We start from the raw sequence: 14900 nt of genomic DNA, 5'->3' as shown, positions 1-14900 counted from the left end.
ATAAGTCTCTAGTACTTGAAATACGTCTTTTACAAAGGTGAGGGTGAGGGGGTGGATATAAGGGTGGGGGGAAAATTACAACAAAAATCGAAATTATATAAAATATATATAAGTCTACTTTTAAAATTTGGAAGCTCTAGCTCTAAAGGTGTAGGAGATATAATTAAATAACTAGCTTTCGATAAGGTTTTTGATCGATAATAAAATATCGGGAGTAGTTATCGATATATAAAGAAAAACTTGATATGCGCGTGATATACACGGACCTAGGAAAAAAAATTTCAAGTCTCTAGCTCTTATATCTTCTGAAATCGACGCGTTCATACATACGGACGGACGGACGGACGGACGGACGGACGGACAGACAGACGGACAGGGCCAAATCGACTTAGCTCGTCGCCCTGATCAAGAATATATATACTTTGTGGGGTCTGCCACGCCTCCTTCTGCCTGTTACATACTTTTAACAAAACCATTATACCCTGATTTCCCATTTTCAATGGGTTCAGGGTATAAAAAAATAGACTTAACCCGTTTTATAATTCGCACGAGGTTTATCAAAGTCTTTGCGTCTATGAGGGAGGCGGTGAGTGGCTAGGGGAGGGGTAAAGTGAGAGGGTAGGGTTTGCTTGGCATGCCTCGGAACGCATGAAACATGTTTTTACGACCCAGATTAGATATGAAATACCCCACTGCTGCCGCCCCCACTGTGGCCACGCCTCTGGCTGCCTTGCAGCTGCGTTGTTTTCTCTCCCTCTCTTTCACATTTCCTTCTTCATTTTTATACCCTGAACCCATTTTCAATGGGAAATCAGGGTATAATGGTTTTGTTGAAATGTATGTAACAGGCAGAAGGAGGCGTGGCAGACCCCACAAAGTATATATATTCTTGATCAGGGCGACGAGCTGAGTTGATTTGGCCCTGTCCGTCTGTCTGTCCGTCTGTCCGTCTGTCCGTATGTATGAACGCGTCGATTTCAGAAGATATAAGAGCTAGAGACTTCAAATTTTTTTAAAATGTTCGTAATTACAGCGCGCATATCAAGTTTATCATTAAAAATCGATAACTCATCCCGATCTTTTTTATCGATAAAAATCCTTATCGAAACCCAGTTATAAAATTATATCTTCTACAGAGTCTCCAAAATTTTTAATGTATGCCTATATGCAATTTATACAATTTCGGTTATTGTTAAAATTTACCCCCACCCTTAAATTCACCCCCTCACCCTCACTTTTGTAAAAAGCGTATTTCAAATACTAGAGACTTGTGCTTTGGCAATTACATGCATATCCATGTCATAATCATAATCTGAAAGTTTCATGAAGATCGTACGTCCACAAAAAAGTTATTAAGCAATTAAGTTCTCATAGTAAGCGCTCACTGCCGCCCATGCGTGTTTATGCTTGTGTGTGTATATATGTATGTAATTGTTTGTGTATGTGTGTGTGTATGTGTGTATGTATGTGTGTGTATGTATGCCTGTGTGTGCGTGCGTGCGTGCGTGTGTGTGTGTGTGTGTGCGTGTTTCTTGTGTAAGCTGAAAGACGCGAAAAATTATTGAAATAGCTATTACTCCAAGGGTTCAGGGGATCTCGTAGTCGAGTAGTCTCGACTAGAGCTTTCTTACTTGTTTTTTATGGTCTGCCATTCCGATTGTGTTCAGAGCAGTTAATTTCAAACGAAAACGCGGCCATAAATCGCACAAAAATAGAATTGAAAAGTGCGAGCGGCAGGCCATGGGAATCGGGAAACGGGTAACGGGTAACGGGTAACGGGAGTCGTGATTCGGGTAAGGCCATAATGCAGGCCAGCTGATGCTGCCAACGGAACGAAGCGGGCCGGAGCGGACGGGCAGTCAAAAGTTCAATGTACAAGAGAAGAGAGAGAGAGACAGAGACAGAGACAGAGAGACAGTGAGAGAGACAGATTGCATTACTCTTCTCTTGGCATCTCCTCCTTTCCTCGCCTCTCCTCTCCGCTCGCTTGCTTTGTGCCGCTGTCTAATGCAGCATTTGTAAGAATCAACCCACTCACCCCCCTCCCCACCCCACAGGTTCGCCGTCTTTCGCTGAAATTTCGCAGTGTTATGTGAAAATTTGCATATGGATTTGCCAGAAGTTTGCAGTGGCAATCGAAGCTGTTATATGAGCATAACTGTTATACACATGCAGAAGTAATCATACGCATGTGTTTCTGTGTGTGTGTGTGTGTGTGTGTGTGTGTGTGTGTGTGTGTGTGTGCATGCACATGTGTAAGCTCATTTATCAGTTTGCTGACCAAGTTCAGCACATGCCTCTGTCACTCTCTCTCTCTCTCTCTCACTCACACACACTCTCTCTCTCTCCCTCTCGTTTTGTATTACGCTGATGTCTCGTAATTGGAATATTTTTTACTTTTTTTTTTTTATATATTTTTATTTACGTTTGTTGTTGTTGTTGTTGCAATTTATTGCACATTTTTAATTTTCAAGCTGACGACGCGCAAACACAAATACTCGAAATACAACAACAACAACAACAACAACAGCAAGTGAATTGCTGACTGCCATCGAAACAGCTGTAAAAACAGCTGCAAGAGGAAATATGTAATGCAAAAATAAATAAAATAGGAATGGAGGGAGACAAAGAAAAACAGAAATTTAATTAAGTAGTTAGAATAGATGCTAGTACATATGCTGAACTAGTATATAATACATACATATATACATATACTATGTATATTTAATATGTACATACTAGTATATGTATATATGTATATGCATATATGTATGTATGTGCATGTGTAGATGCATACAGATGTTTTCAATTGGAATATTAATAAAGCATTTAAACAAATGAAAAAATTCAATAAATATTTAATAAATGAAAAGTTTACTTTTTGTAAAATATAATTATTATATATATAAAAAAATTATATATAATATATGTATATGTATTGTGTTTAGAATATACAATATATCTCTCTATATAGTTAGCTAGTATTGTTAATTGAATAATTCATGTACATAACTATATGAAAAATTCCTGAAAAATTCCTTGTATATAAAATATAATTTTTATCCAATATATCTCTATATGTTTAGCTGATCTATGTTAATTTATATACTCTTTATTTAATATATGTACCCAATATCTATCTATCTCTATATTAAAGTTACTAAAACAAAACTCTTTTGCGTTTCTTTTCTTCTTTCTTTTAGTCTGTTCTTATCTTATCCTTCTACTTTTCCTTTCTTCTCTTTTACGTATTGCATCTTATTATCCTTGTGTTTTTATCCTTGTCCTTTGCAATTAATTTAGTTTGCTTTCTGTTTATTGTTCTTCTTCCTTCCTTCTCCTTCTTCTTCATTTAGTCTCTATTTCGCTCAGTTTTACACTCGTAACTCCAATGAGTTCTTTGATTTTACAAACACCTTGTTGTGCCTGACAAAAGCTGCATGCTATAATACAATAGATTGATTACCTCAAAGGTGAAGCGAATTTAAATTTCCACATCAAGAGAATAAATTGAACTGAAGTTGAGGCAATGAATAGCTCGGTTTGCATATGAAATGCTTTGCATATGCTCTATGGAATGTTGTGGTTAATGCTGTAGCTAAATATAGAAATTAACACACATACACACACACACACACACACACAGAGATACATTTGGGAGTTTGCAGGTGTAATTAAATGCGGAAGTTTTAGACATCAAACTGAAATGTTGCAAGCGAACGCTAAAGAGGCTAACCAGATGGCAAAGAGGACGTGCGAGGGTTGCCATGAAAGAGTTGAGATGAATAATAATAATAATAATTATAATAATTATTCTAAAAATATAATAAACTTAAATAATATATTTATAATATACTACAAGAATAATAATAATATATAAATAGTTGTTGTTCAAGTTAAAGCGACAGTTGGAAGTCAATGAGCTGCATCGAGTGAGTGCAGCACGCTTAATTAAGCGTTATACTGTTATACACATTGTGTAATTAGTTCAACTGCAGTGTTGATTAGTGCCAGGCGAGGCAGCTAATGCAATTAACCAACACTGTTATGCACAGTTGACTGACCACTAAAAACGGTTGCATTCGATTGCAATGGAAATTGTGCATTTGTCGCAGTGTTGCAAAATTTTGTGTTTATTTATTGGGTGCTATGGCTGAGCTTTGGCCTGGAGAGTGCGCTACAAAGTGATATAGTTAGAGCCTATAATTAAAGTGTTAGCATAGGTTTGCCTCTACGTTTGCAGTGTTGGCTAAAACTAATTTATGTTCATTAAGGCTGAATTCTGTATCTCCAGTGTTGCTTAAGAAAAAATGAACATCTTCTGTTTCTATAGTATTGGCTAGTGCTAAATTTCCTCAGTGTTGGCTAAGTCGTACATATGCATATGCAGTGCTGGTTGACGTTCACTTTTACTTATTTAGTCTTGGCTAAAGCGTATTTCTGCATCTTTAGTGTTGATGTAGGCCAAATATCGCATTTTCAGTGTTGTATAACATTTAATGCATTTCTGCATCTTGAGTTTCGATGAAGGCCACATACAGTATCTCCAGTGTTGGTTAATGTTAAATGCATTTCTGCATCTTTAGTTTCGGCCAACTACCGTACCTCCAGTGTTGGCTAGCAGAAGGGGCTTTTCGCATCGTTAGTGTTGAGTAAAAGCTATATGAAAAAATCTAAGCTATAAAAAATCTAAGCTAATCTCTCAGCTGTCGCTTGTGAAAAGTAACCAAAAAAACAAAACAAAAGATAAAATAAAACAAGTAAGAACGTTGCAGTCGGGCGTTACCGACTGCGGAATACTCATTCACATCCCATCAACAATTTAGTAGTTAAGTTTCGCTCTAATACTAAAGAATATACAGGCTTTTCCGATTTGCCACGCCCCTACTGGGCGTAGGCTCCTCAATTTTGGCCAGCTCTTAGAACGAGCAACCGGTAACCTAAATGCAAATTTTTCTTACGCTCAAAAAATGTGAAAATTACAGGGTATTTTTCGATATGCCACGCCCCTAAAGAGGCGTAAAAATGATTTTTTAGGGCATCGATAGAGGAGGCTACCAGTAACTCAACTATCCAAATTTAAAGCTTGTAGCTATTATACGTTAGGAGATATAAACTTTTTCGGTTTGCCACGCCCCCTGTGGGCGGACATATATCCGACAAAACTTTTTGGTCTTGGGTGACTACCCCGAGTATTTATACAAAATTTGAGGTCTCTGGCATCAATAGTGTCCAAAATATAGCAGAATTTAAAAAATCACTATATCTTCAGGTCCGATTTGCCATGCCCCTAATGGACGTAGGCTTATAATTTTGCCTTCAGACTTTATAAAATCATAGCATTAGCTGACGTGCACGTTCAGCATCCTAGGTGTACAACTTTAGGAGATACAGTTTTATCCGATTTGCCACGCCCCCAATGGGCGGAGATATATCCGCCATAGCTCGTGATCTTGGGTGGTCGATGCGGATCTATATTCCAAATTTCAGCATTCTAGCTCTTTAACTAACATGATTTTTGGTATATCGGAAGATGCATTTTCCGATTTGCCACGCCCCTAGTGGGCGGATCGGGAAAATTTTAACACTTTATAAATCGGAGATATACACGAGTATGTGTTCCAAATTTCAAGTCTCTAGCTTCAATAGCGCCGAAATAGATTGCGTTCATACGGACAGACGGACGGACAGCAAGACGGACATTGCACAAAACCAATATACTCATTTCACTTTCGTGAATGAGTATAAAAAAGCTACAAATGAAACAGCAACAAAAATTTCTTGCTGTAGAAAACCTTAAATTATTTCGACAGCGAAACGCTAGCAAAACAAAACGAAGCGAAACAATGCAATGGAAGAATTGCAAGACAACTACGTTTAAAGTTGCTAAAGCTGTTTCTCTCTCTCTCTCTCTCTTTTTCTCTCTCTGTCACCCACACTCCCCCCTCTCTCTCTTTCTCTGTCACCCATACTCCCCCTCTCTCGCTCTCTCTCTCTCTCTCGCTCTCTCTCTCTCTCGCTCTCTCTCTCTCTCGCTCTCTCTCTCTCTCTCTCTCTCTGTCTCATCTCTGCCTCTCGCAGTTGCTTTACTCTCTTCTTCTTTGCTGCATGCAACGCCAATTAATAGCGAATTGTTTGTGAAGCCCAATCAATTGCGCGAAGAAGACAGCAGCAGCGAAAGAGTGAGAGGGAGATAGAGTAATGATGATAGGGGCACACAGTACATGTATATACATATGTGTGCGTGTGAGTGTTTACATAATACATTATTGAATTGCTTAGTATAAAGATAATATAATCCTATTCTATTCTATCTCAATCCTCTAGTATTGTGCGAAACAAAAGCTGATTTCTCAATAGAATTGAATGGGATTTACGTGTGCTTTGTGTTGTGTCGCATGTATCTACAGCAACATACATACATATATACATATCTTTCCCTCATAGCTCTCTCTCTCTCTCTGTCTGTCTGTCTCTCCCTATGTCAATTCTCGCTCTATGTCTCTGTGTTTCTTTGAAACCTTTCAAATTACCAAATGTAAAGGCAACATCGCCCCTACCCTTAGCCCCCATGTGCAATTCCATGAATGAAGCTCCCCATTTGGGCGCGCCAGATGAGATAACATATGAATGCCCGCGACGAAGCTTTGAATACTAAATTATAGTATTTTCTTTTAGTTGGAGCTAGGCCGGAGGGGTACATGCGGAGTGGGGGAGTGCGGGATATACCAACATATACACACATACATATCTACTTGGGAGTGAATGAAGCTTATGTGCTAAAAGCCGTTCTTTCATGTTGGAAACACGATTTAAGTTTTGAATGCTGGATTTACATTTAAAGCGTTCTTTAGACAGTGTTACGCAGTTGTAGTGTTGCATAACGTTAATGTACAGTTGCTTATTATTGTTCAGACTGTAGTCAGTAGAAGGTGCTTGGAATATGAAATATTCGTAGAACAATTAAATAAGTTGTGGCATTTCCAGTGTTGGTTAATCTATCTAGATAGACAATTTTTTGGCATATATGTTTGCTGTATTTGTAAATACTGGTAAAAGAATTGCTAAAATGTTGATTAGCGTACAGCTTTTGTGTTTCAGTGTTGGTTAATGATTAGTGAAGCTATATTTAGTATTTTACTGTCAATTATAGCATTGCAATATGTAGCTCTTGTCTCACTGTCTCTTAAAGTATTTACAATCGAGTTCATGTAGTGTTTAGCAACTCAGATGTACAACAGTAGTGTTGAAAAGTCCATTAACCAAATCAAGTTACATATAGTGTTGTATTGCTCAATTTTGAATAGGTATTTGCTGGCTTTTTAAGTGGGGCTAGATTAATAAGGCCCGACTACACTAACAGCAATAGAGTTTACTGTTGCCAGTGTTGGAAAGCTGCTTAAGTTACCTCCACAGAGCGCATTCAGTTCGACTAAAGAAGTCATGGGGTCGCCGTCCAGTTGCTTAACGATTTCGCAGCCGACTTCGATCAGAATACCTTTTACAACACTGTCGATTCCATTGTGCTGAGGCCAAGGCATAAAGTTTTCTTAAAGTGCTGGCAACAAAAAATTTAACAAAAATAAAGGCAGTTAGCAGAAGGGGGAGGAGGCAGGGTGGCCAATTTTATAGTTGGCTGCACACTGCTGCAGCTGACCCAAACTGCTATATAGCTCTCTCTCTCTCTCTCTGTCTCTCTCTCTCTCTCCATTTGTCATTCGCTCCCTCTCTTGGCTGCTTCCCCTATGTCTCATTTATCTTATGTATCTGCGCTCTCTCATTCTCTTCTATTGCGTCTAAGCCTCTTAAGCTGTTGGTAGTCTCAGCCGCAAATTAAATTTCCAGTTCAACAGAAATTTAATGGCACACAGGGCCACACCGGGCACATGGCACATGGCACAGGGTGTAATAAACACACACACACACTCGCACACACAATACACAGACAGAATGAAAGTTTGTTTTTAAAGTTGTTTTCTCGTCGCCGCCGTTACTCCCATCTTTTTGGCTCTCTGTGTCTCTCTCAGTCCAACTCTCTCTCTCTCTCTCTCTGTCTCTCTCTGGCAGGAAGAGTTGCCCAGGATAATAATCAGCCATGTCGGCATACAAAGTGCACCTACCTACCTACCTAACTCAACCAACTCATCTAGCTACCTGGCTGTCTACCTTACCAGCTGCTGTCCACGCCCCTGACTCGGTTTGCGGGGCGAGCGAGTGGGGCGGGGGGGTCTAGGGTGGTTGGTTTTCTACATTCATAACAAGGCATGTCCGTTGTCGCCCTTCCTTGTGTACCTTCCCTCCCCCTGCTGCACACACGCGGGGCTCTACGTAACCGTTAAAAACTCTGCAAAAACACACACAGAAAATCGATAAATTTTTGCACTTGCCAAAGAGCAGACGCCTGGGCATGGACCGCTGGGCGATGGGTGGGGCAGGCCGAGAGTGACAGATGGAGAGTGAGTGAGTGAGAGAGAGAGTGAGCAGAAGAGGGAGCACGGCAAAGGGAGGGCAGGGTTGAATGTGAGAGAGTTGTTGCCTCAAGCTTCTGCTGCTTTTACTGCGTTGTAGCGGCATTTGCCTTCAGGACAACTTAACGGTTGTTGTTGTTGCCGTTGCCGTTGCTGTTGTTGTTGCTGCTGCTTCTTCTCTTTTCGCATTCGCCTCTGCACACAGTTTGGCTCGTGTAAGTGTGTATGTGTGTGTGTGGTTGTGTGCCTGCCCTTTGGCTGCCCTCGCTGTTAGTTTTTCTTGTATGGCGACTTTTATTTTATATATGCCACTCACACACAGGCATGCATATATACTTGCATACACACACACACACACGTATGTATACATGCATATATGTATGTATCTGCATATAGCACATGCAATGTGGCTCACAGGCGTGGCTGTTGAATGGGCCGCATTGGGTGGCGCTGCTCGCAAGGATGCTGCCAGTCGACGCACACACTCACACACTCACACACACATTTATATATGTATATACATGTATACATTGCACTTGCACAGGCACATAACGGCACATGTGGCCTGTCTCAGTGGCGCTGCCAGCGTCGCAGCTGCTGCGCAGCCACTTTTCAACAGAAATGCAAAACAAAAACAGAAAACAAAACAAACAACAACAACAAAAAAAAAAAGAAGTTGTTCAAGCTGCAAATTTTAATTATTTGTTGATGTTGTAAGTGTAGTTGTAGTTGTTGTCGGTGTTGTTTCTGGCGCAACTTTAAAGCCCACGCAAAACAGAGATGTTAAGAGAGAGCGAGCGAGAGAGCGAGAGCGAGCGAGAGAGCCGACTTGAAGAGCGTCAGCAACAGAGCTTATTAAAAGCAAAGCTCTTTTCGTAGTTTTTGTTTTGTTTTGAGTTTCTTCTTCTTCTTCTCCTTCTTCTTCGTTTTGCTGTTTGTGTCCATTAAAGTTGCATTTTCAACTGGAGATGGGGCAAGTGAAAATAGATTAAAATCAAATTGAGAGAACAGAGGACAAACGATAACTGACAGCAGCAGAAAGAAAGTTCTTTTTGCAATTTGTTGTTGTTTTTCAATTTCTTTAGCTAATGCGTCGAAAAGCTTTTCATGTGCTTCAAGCTGGACGAAAGAAAACAAAAACACGCGCAAAAGTAATTAAAGCAAGTAAATAAAGTGTGCAAGTCTTTGATAACAAAAGAGAAAATTGAAATAGACATGTAAAAAATAAATAAATATATATATAGTAAATACATACATACATACATATATCTATATCTAATGGCTGAGTAGAAAACAATAATCAATGAAATGGCATATTAAATGGCTCCTAAAGTTAATTAAATATACCTTAGAAAATACAAATGAAATTCGATAAGAGACAAGCCAGAAATGCGAATGGCATAGAAGGGAATGGCAGGGAATGGCAGGGAATGGAATGCCATGGAATGGAATATTAAATTGCAAATAGAAAGCTATTTTATAATTAAAGCCTTATGCAATCAATAATGAACGCACACGCATACTAATTCGCTATCTCTATCTCTCTCTCTCTCTCTTACTCGTTGCAGGTAAGCCATCAAAACGAAAGAAACTCGAAGCTGGCAACTCGAAACTTGCAACTCGAATTCAAAGGAGCTCGCAAATTGGCAATCGTTGGCAACGCGGGCACAGGCACTGGGCAACGGGGGGGCAGCAACATCGTGGTGTGATTGCAGAGGAAAGGAAATCTCTGTGTGTGTGTGTGTCGAGTTCTCGGGGTGCGAGAGGCTCAATTTCGTTTGCATGCACACATTGTATGTACAGATGTGTGTGTGTGTGTGTGTGTGTGTGTGTGATTGCTGTAGGTCGATATGATTGATGAGAAATGGCAGCTAGCAGGAGCAGCAGCAGCAGCAGCAGCAGCAGCGTCGACGTCGTCGTCGTTTGATTTTAAAGCTGAATGAGCCAGACAGAAGCCGCTGTCGCCAACGCCGCCACAGCACATACACACATACATATTACTTCGTTTGAATGTGTGTGTGTGTGTGTATGAATGAGTGTGCAGAGAGGGGGTGGTAGCGCAGCTTTAAAGCGTGCTGTTGTTTCGCCTGCTTCATTCTTTAAAAATAGCTATCACTGAAGTTTGGCAACGTTGCAGCTATGCATTCCGCTGCTCTGCGCAGCGTCGCTAAACTCTGTCTATCCCTCTCTCTCTCTCTCTATTTCGCTCTCTCGCTCTGTCTATGTGTCATTATTATTTAATGAATTAATAACCGACCGAGCTGTGTATGCGGGTGTCTGTTTCTCATGGCTACCCCTCCCACTGGCGACAACATTTGCCTGACGTGTGTGACGTTCGCTCTGTCGGGTCAAACGCGTCGCACGTTAATCACAACTCAAACGCAACGGCCCAAGCGTCAGCAGCTGCGACGCAACCGTTTAAAAAAGATATTTTAATAATGACGACGGACTTGGGGTGGATTATGGCATAGGCCGCAGCAGCAGCAGCAGCAGCAGCGAACGAACAGCAGCGGCAGCAGAATTGCTGATGTTGCTGCTTGACATGTTCGTTGTGCACATGTTGCGGCAACATGCTGCCGCAGCACGCTCGATGTTGCCGTTCGCCGCACACATGTTGCTCGAACATGTCGAACTGTCATGCTGCTTTGTCGCACTCGCTCGCTCACATACACAGGCGCACACAGCTCACGAAAACGAGCAGCGTAGCTATACACTCGCTCTCTCGCTCATTTTGGTCGCTTCACATTCGCACCGCAACGTGTGCAACATGTGTGAAGCTGTCGGCCAGCCGGCCGGCCGGGTTCGTGTCCTCAATAAATATGAAGAGGCAGCATTAAGGCGCATCGCTCAAATGCAACTAATAAATTTTACATTCTATGCAAATTGATGCGCGCTGCACTCGGATTAGCGTAGATTGGCCCAGGCGTGCACAATGGGGTCAAACCTGTTTAGCCACTTGATAAAGCCATCATCATCTTGAGCGCTGGCCTTCAAGCGATTACTGAATGCACCTGCTGGCTTAAGATACACAAACACACACAAAAAAAAAGAAGAAGAAAAAAAGAGATAAAAGGCAGGAATGTCTGACGAAATTGTAAAAAAATTTGGAATTTGGATCCATCTGTAGCTTGATTGGTTTTAAGTATGTTGGGCGAGAATTGCGTTGAATTCTTGATAACTAAGTTCATTCGAACTAGTTAACTCAGTCAGTCCGAACTGTGTGAACTAAAGAACTAATTCATTGCTCACTTGATTATTTAGTTAAGATCTAGGCTTAATTGTTATTGATATCAAAAGTTCATGAACTATTCGTTCCATTGGCAAATGCAACAGAGCGAACTAGTGCTGTTCATTTTATGTAACTCGTCATTGGAACTTATTCAGTCAATCAATGTAAACGGAGGAACTAATTCATTGTTCACATAATTGCTTAGTTTAATTCAGGGTCAATTATTAATGATATTAATAGTTCATGAACTAGTGCTGAACTAGTGCTGGTCACATCTAATTAAGCTATGTAGTTCACCATCGGAACTCATTCAGTCAAACAGTGTGAATTAAAGAACTAATTCATTGTTCACTTAATTGTTAAGTTTAGTTCCAAGAGCAATTATTTATTAATATTTTTAGTAGTTCATAAACGAGCGAACTCTAAATGGTCATATATGTATATAGGTTAAATGTTATAGCTCACAGCTGGAACTTATTCACTAGCCTACTTAGTCAAAACAGTGAACTATAGAACTAATATAAATTTATTTAAAAAAAAAAGTTGTCAATTGTTCATGAACGATTCGTTTAATAGCTCATGAACCATTCGTTCTATTGGCATTGGTTTCATTGCAGCTGAACAAGTCCAATTCATATCTAGCTTAATTAGTGACTTGAACTTGTTCATTAGGGAAATATCGATATTGCGCTGAACATGAATCGATATTGATCGATATTTATGAAGTGAACTGTACAGATAGATATAGTTGGAATATAATGATAAATGAACAAATGAATAAATGAAGGAATAAATGAATTAATAAATATATGAATGAATGAATGAATGAATAAATAAATGAATGAATAACTGTAAATATATAATAATATATATTCAATTTAATTAATGAGTGAGTTAATGAATTAATGGAGAGTCAAGCAATCCGAGTTGCCTAGTTTTTTTTATTAGTTGTACATATATCGTCTAATATATCGTTATATATATCGTAAACGTACATTAGGTGCTAATAATATAAATATAGAGTGAAATGAATGAGTGAATGAATAGTTTATCTGTCCGAGTTGCAAAGGTTGTTAGCTTGATAAATAGATTGATATATATCGTCAGATATATCGTAAGATATATCGCATGTCTACACACAAATCTAATAATCTGTTGTTCTTTCTCCCCCACTGGTCGTACAGGACAATGGAGCAGCAGCCGTATGTCAAGAGCCTCGGACACTTGCAATCCCATCAGCAGCAGCAGCATCAGCAACAGCAGCAACAACAACAGCAGCAGCAACAGCAGCAACAGCAGCAAATGCATCACCACCACCACCAGCAGCAGCAGCATCAACAGCATCAGCAACAACAGCATCAGCAACAACAGCAGCAGCAACAGCAGCAGCAACAGCAGCAGCAGCAGCAGCAGCAACAACAGCAGCAGCAGCAGCAGCAGTCGTCGAGGTCGGCAGCTAGTCCGCTGTCGCCTCCGCGTCCTGGACCGGGCAGCGCGGCGGCCGCAGCTGCGGCGAATAGCTACGCCAAGTTTGCGGATGCGCCGCAACATTTTATACAGCCACCGGCGTACAGCATTGGGATTGCGCCGGTGGCCAACTATCATCGGGAGAGTCCATATATGCGGATACCTCAGCTGCAGGCGTCGGTGCCGGAGTTTCAGCGGGCGGCGCGTGCAGCGACGGTGGCCGCCGCCGCTGCTGCCGTTGGCAGTGGCAAAGGCGGCCCGGGCAGCAGCAGCGGCGGCGGCGGCAGCAGCATTGGCGTCGTCGCCTCAACCGCCGGCCCAGGCAGTAGCAGCGGCGGCGGCGGCGTCCTCCAAGTGGCCGGCAGCATGGCCCCGCCAGGCGCCCAGCCCGGCGGCGTTCTCGTCATGGAGGCCATGTCGCATTACCAGTCGCTGCATTACAACAACGAATACCTGACCAATGCCGCAGCCTTGGCAGCGGCTGGACAGCGCCAGCAGCAACAGCAGCAACAGCAGCAGCAGCAGCAACAACAGCAGCAACATCCGTCGCTGTCTGAGCCGCCGGGCAGCGTGGGTCAGCCCTATAAGAAGCAGCGCCTGAGCGACGCCAATGTCAGCAACATGAATCACCTGCCACACCAGCAACAGCAGCAGCAGCAGCCGCAGCAACAGCAGCAGCAACGCTCCTCGCCAGCTCAGCAACACAACAGTAGGCAGAGCAATCATGAGGCGGAGCAGTCGCGGCGCGTGTTGCACATGCCCGCTGGCTCAGTGCTGACGCCGCTGGCCATGCAGCAGCTCAAGATGGAAACGCTGCCACAGCTGCAGCAGCAGCTGCAACAGCTGACGTCGCAGGTGCATGCGGCACGTGGCATGGTGCCGCCGCCAACTGTGTCAGCATCCAATGCGCAGCTGATCAGCTTCTCCACCAGCAGCAGCAACAGCAGCAGCAGCAACAACAACAACAACAGCAGCAGCAGCAGCAGCAACAGCAGCGCCCAAGCTTCAGTAGCAGCAGCTGCAGCAGTGGCGGCAGCAGCCGCAGCAAGTAGCACAGAAGCATACCATCCACAGGTGACGAATCGTTGAGATTGAAGCCAGTGAATGACATTAGCTGAACAATAGATTAATCATCGAATTAAAATTAACTGAAGAAATTCGATCTATAACAGATAAGACGAACCTTTCATATTGAGAGTATATACTAGTAGGATCACTTCGCATCCTTATCATGGAATAAAGATTCAGCAAGGATAGAAATCCATAAACTTTGTGAGAAATTTGAGCAAATCTACATCAGAGAAGATCTATCTATCTCTAATAGAGAGTATATACACAAATGGAGTTACTTCTTTATCTAGAGTCACTGCTAACTTAACTTATCTACGATATAAGACTAAGCAAAAGAGATGCACATCTATTCATTTTTGTGAAAAACTAGAGAAATTCTATCTATAACAAAGAGTAACCATATAATAGAGAAAATATACAGTCATAGGGTCACTTCTCATCCTTGCCATGGAATTAACATTAAGATAGATGGCTCTTAGAAATTCATTCATTTTTATGAGTGATTTGAGCAAATCTATATTACAGAAGATTTATCTCTAATAGAGAGGCTATACACAACTAGAGTTACTGCTATATCTAGAGAAGATCTATTTTTAATCGAGAGGATACACACGAATAGAGTAACTCTTCATCTTAATTGTAGAATTAAGATTGGGCAAAGTAGA

General features: G+C 41.5%; 1 protein-coding gene across 2 annotated transcripts in view; it reads left to right on the top strand.

Moving 5' to 3' along the window:
* LOC6584770 overlaps positions 1–14900 on the top strand; it is a 63254-nt gene that overhangs the window by 16120 nt on the left and 32234 nt on the right. Inside the window, exon 2 of one of the 2 annotated variants that reach the window (XM_044006995.1) lies at positions 12882–14238. In XM_044006995.1, the coding sequence (XP_043862930.1) occupies positions 12882–14238 (1357 nt within the window). Of the gene's footprint in view, positions 1–12872; positions 14239–14900 lie in introns of both variants that reach the window. The other variant, XM_044006994.1, reaches the window with a different exon arrangement.

This window comes from Drosophila mojavensis, unplaced genomic scaffold (genome assembly GCF_018153725.1).
Source record: "Drosophila mojavensis isolate 15081-1352.22 unplaced genomic scaffold, ASM1815372v1 contig_136, whole genome shotgun sequence".
Lineage (NCBI taxonomy): Eukaryota > Metazoa > Arthropoda > Insecta > Diptera > Drosophilidae > Drosophila > Drosophila mojavensis.
The sequence above is the reverse complement of the archived record's forward strand: the minus strand, read 5'-3'. Positions and strand labels throughout refer to the sequence as shown.